Genomic DNA, 4,029 nt, shown 5'->3' on the forward strand with positions numbered 1-4,029 from the left:
TTAAATTCAAATTAAGTTATCATCTTACACCGCAGGCTTCCAGTCATGGCAGCCCATGGAGAAGTGTAAGGTTTGTTGAGAATTGCAAGATTGGGCAGAAAAATACATGTATTATGGTGTGACATTTTGACTTCGCTAAGGCAATGGTTAAGAGAAGACAACAAAATTGTGGAAAAGCATTTTCACAAATAAGTTTTTATGCAGAACGTTAAAACCAAAGTAAATCAGCTTTGTTGTGCAAACATTTGTTTGAAAAATCATTTAATTTTTGAGTCTCACGGATTGTCCTTGAATTATTCACATAAAGTCTACTTAGCAAGACACTGCAGCTAATTATTTTCAAGTTCTGTCAGATGTTAGATTTTGACAAAGTGCCTTAAAATGCTCTCATAAGTGGCTACTGACATTCAACGTGTCAAAAATCTTCAGAAAAAGATAAATTTTTTGCAGTTTACAAAAAGCACTCAAAAAAAAACAAATTAAAAAAAGTACTCGTTTCGGATTCTTATTTCGAAATATGCTCTCTGCTATGCTAGCCGGTATTTTTTCTGTTTTACAATTTTTTATAGTTTTTTTATTTGAAATTTGTCTTTATACACTTTTAATATTATTAATAATTTAGCACGTCCATTTGGCCTACACTTGTACATATTCGGGCGATATGGACCGCGGACTTTCATACATTGAATTACGATCGTGTTGCTGTACATCTCCTCCAGCTCATGGTGAAAATAATTCAGAAGGTGTGGTCAAGATATTCTTATTGGCTGATGTCACCGAGGTCATGACAATGGTTTGTTTATGAAAAAACTGAGCTGGTGTTGGTGTTGGTGATATACGAAGAAAACAACACATTTTCCATTTATATTACTTCGGTGCCGTCTGAACCAAGAAAATTTAATACAGAAGATGACGTATTTTCCAAAGCCGGAACTTGTTTTTCCGATTGTGTGACGTCGGGAACCTTAACTATACAAATCAAACAAGCAAAACAAGCAAAAGGTTGATATTTGACATTTAAAATTGCAGCGTGTTAAATTGAGAAATCATCGGTAATATGTGGATGACACTGTGGCACGGATGAGTGTGTGTGTGTATAATTCCATGTGTTTTGTAGTTTCTATTGCTTTCACCTTCGGCCGAGTTTAACAAAGCGCGTCAGTCGTTTCTTTCACGTGCTAACCGGCGTCAGTTGGGAACACCAAGTGAAGCCAAGTCCTTCCCTATCTGATCTTTCCAACGTAGAGGAGGTCTTTCTCTTCATCTGCTACCACCAGCTGGTCCCGCATCGAATACTTTTAGAGCCGGAGCGTTTGTATCCATTGGAACGACATGACACAGCCAAAGTAGCCACTGGATCTTTATTCGCTGCAGTATCTTCCGCAGAATCTTTCTCTCAAACACTTCAAGGGATACCACATCAGATGTTGTCATCGTCCAAGCGTCTGCAGCACACGATAGGACGGGCATGATGAGAGCTTAATAAAGTGTTGGTTTTGTTCGTCGAGAGAGGACTTTACTACTCAGTTACCCACTTAGTCCAAAGTAGCACATGTTGGCAAGAGAAATTCTCTTTTGGAGTTCAAGACTGACATTGTTATAGTCCGTAAGCCAGCGACAGATTTTCACGACCAATTTCCTCTCAGTCGATAATTCGTAAAATGACTCGGATAGTTGCATTATGAAGCATTGTGAACGTCAGCTGCGGCTCCGAGGGTGGGTTGAGCAGTTATAGCCACCCTCGCACGTAAAAAAAAAAATTATTTTTAGTCATTTCCTCCCGATTAAAACATTGATCAGATTAAAATATTTTGAAGAAATAAAATTGTCAGCTGATTATAAAGTGGTGGATTATATGTCAGCTGGTCACACAAATATGAAAAAAAAAAATATTTTTTCAGTGATTTCCTCCCAAACGAAAATTTATCAGATGATAGTTTATGTATTGTTTTTAATAAATAAATAAGTCAGCTGGCTATATGTAGGTGGAATGTGCGTCAGCTGATGCCCTGAAGGTGTAACGTAGGAGCTAGTCGGAAACATTTACAGCCTAAGTAAATGTATCAGCTGACGAGTTTTCCCCCAACATACTGCCAGCTGATTTGTTTTATTACTTACAGGATTATTTCAACAATCCGCACAAACATTTTTTTTCGGGAGGAAATGACGTACTTGAAGTTATTCAACATTACAAGCTGAAATGTATAATTTTATGGGAATGTTTCGATTAAATCAATTTTTTTATGGGAACTTTCCGATTCTTAAGAATAGAAATATTATAAATAAATATTTTGTTAAGCAAATCAACTAATTTATAATTTTTCAGTACTTAAATTAATAATGTTTAAGATTTAATACAAAAAGTTATTTAATTATATTTGGTAATTTAATCATTTTCATTTTCGCTTCTGCTCATCTCACTTTCTTCTCTTTCTGACTCACTGTCAGAGTCGCTGTCAGAGCTGTTTTCCACCATGTCTTCATTATCGTCATCTGTTTAAAAATACAAAAAATAATTTAGGATACATGTTTAAAAAAAAATAAAATTAAAAAAAAATTCTTACCTTCTTCTGATTGAGTTATTTGATCAATAGATGTTGGTAACTGAGTACCAGAAAACCACATGAATTCATATCTGTTATTTATTTCTACCCAGCCATAGTCAGAAGGCTCATTGACAGTTGGTACTTTCAGGTGTGCTTGAGACCAAATTTCCGAAATATAACACGTCCTTAGAAAATGATTATATAATTCCGTTTTGCACGGCGGAAGAGATGAGCCATCAATACCTTTCTTAGGTAATCGAAACGAATTGTCATTATCAAGAAATTTGTATGTCTTTTGAAACAATGCTACTCTCGCCTCATTTATAAATTTTAATCGTTTCAAACCATATACATTACATACAAACTCTTGTATTTTGTCAAAAAAGTCAAGTCTCTTCTCAGATGGTTGTGACAATTGAATGAAACATTCAGTGAATTCTTCAGATTTTGACATTATTGAAAATGCAGGAAGCGCTGCACTTAAATTTACTCCTAATGCTTTATGTAATTCTGTTATGTTGATAAATCTTCGATTTTTTCCGACGCCGACTTCCATACAAATTTGGATATCTTCTGCAATATTACCCATATTGGCTAACATAATTATTAATACGTCAGTATCCGAGCAACGAATCGTTACATTTGCATTAAAATCTAACTGGCAAACGTGGAAAATTATTTTTGTGTCGGCTTCTTCGTGAGCTGGACACGAAAGTGTTTTTTCTACCGTTTTTACCACTTTAGAATCTGTAACTACGTACTTAAAACAATCGTCAGCATTGACATAAATTATTTTATTATTAATATATGGTGCCATATAATTTTCTTCCCAATTTTCAATAAAAAACTGTACAAGTGCTTCTTTAAAGTTGGTATTTTTTAACTCAATTGAAAAATCTTTTTTTCGCACTTGCTCTGGACCATCGATACGGAAGTTTACTTGTTCCATACCTCGGAGTTTATGCTCAGTGTCTTTAATCGATGGGAAAATGTATCTATCAAAGGCAATGATAATGACTTTTGCTCTGTTTGCACAAATCATTTGCAATAGTTTTTTTGAAATGTTTCCAATTTTTGCCTTCTGACTATGGCTGGGTAGAAATAAATAACAGATATGAATTCATGTGGTTTTCTGGTACTCAGTTACCAACATCTATTGATCAAATAACTCAATCAGAAGAAGGTAAGAATTTTTTTTTAATTTTATTTTTTTTAAACATGTATCCTAAATTATTTTTTGTATTTTTAAACAGATGACGATAATGAAGACATGGTGGAAAACAGCTCTGACAGCGACTCTGACAGTGAGTCAGAAAGAGAAGAAAGTGCGATGAGCAGAAGCGAAAATGAAAATGATTAAATTACCAAATATAATTAAATAACTTTTTGTATTAAATCTTAAACATTATTAATTTAAGTACTGAAAAATTATAAATTAGTTGATTTGCTTAACAAAATATTTATTTATAATATTTCTATTCTT

At 33.9% G+C, this 4,029-nt stretch overlaps 1 protein-coding gene across 1 annotated transcript; it reads right to left on the reverse strand.

Moving 5' to 3' along the window:
* Positions 1-2,378: 2,378 nt before the first annotated feature.
* LOC129248176 (uncharacterized) lies at positions 2,379-3,253 on the reverse strand. Its single transcript, XM_054887637.1, has 2 exons — positions 2,565-3,253; positions 2,379-2,493 (listed from the first exon to the last, which is right to left on the reverse strand). The coding sequence occupies exons 1-2, from the start codon at positions 3,145-3,147 to the stop codon at positions 2,387-2,389; spliced, it is 690 nt and encodes a 229-aa protein (XP_054743612.1). The 5' UTR covers positions 3,148-3,253; the 3' UTR covers positions 2,379-2,386.
* Positions 3,254-4,029: the final 776 nt, after the last annotated feature.

Source organism: Anastrepha obliqua, chromosome 5, assembly GCF_027943255.1.
Source record: "Anastrepha obliqua isolate idAnaObli1 chromosome 5, idAnaObli1_1.0, whole genome shotgun sequence".
NCBI classification, from domain to species: domain Eukaryota; kingdom Metazoa; phylum Arthropoda; class Insecta; order Diptera; family Tephritidae; genus Anastrepha; species Anastrepha obliqua.

Excerpts from the sequence above, each read along its gene's own strand:
- LOC129248176 (XM_054887637.1), bottom strand. The coding sequence starts at position 3,147 with ATGTTAGCCAATATGGGTAATATTGCAGAAGATATCCAAATTTGTATG. Across the intron at positions 2,494-2,564 it reads AATAACTCAATCAGAAGAAG|ATGACGATAATGAAGACATG; the intron begins GTAAGAATTTTT and ends ATTTTTAAACAG.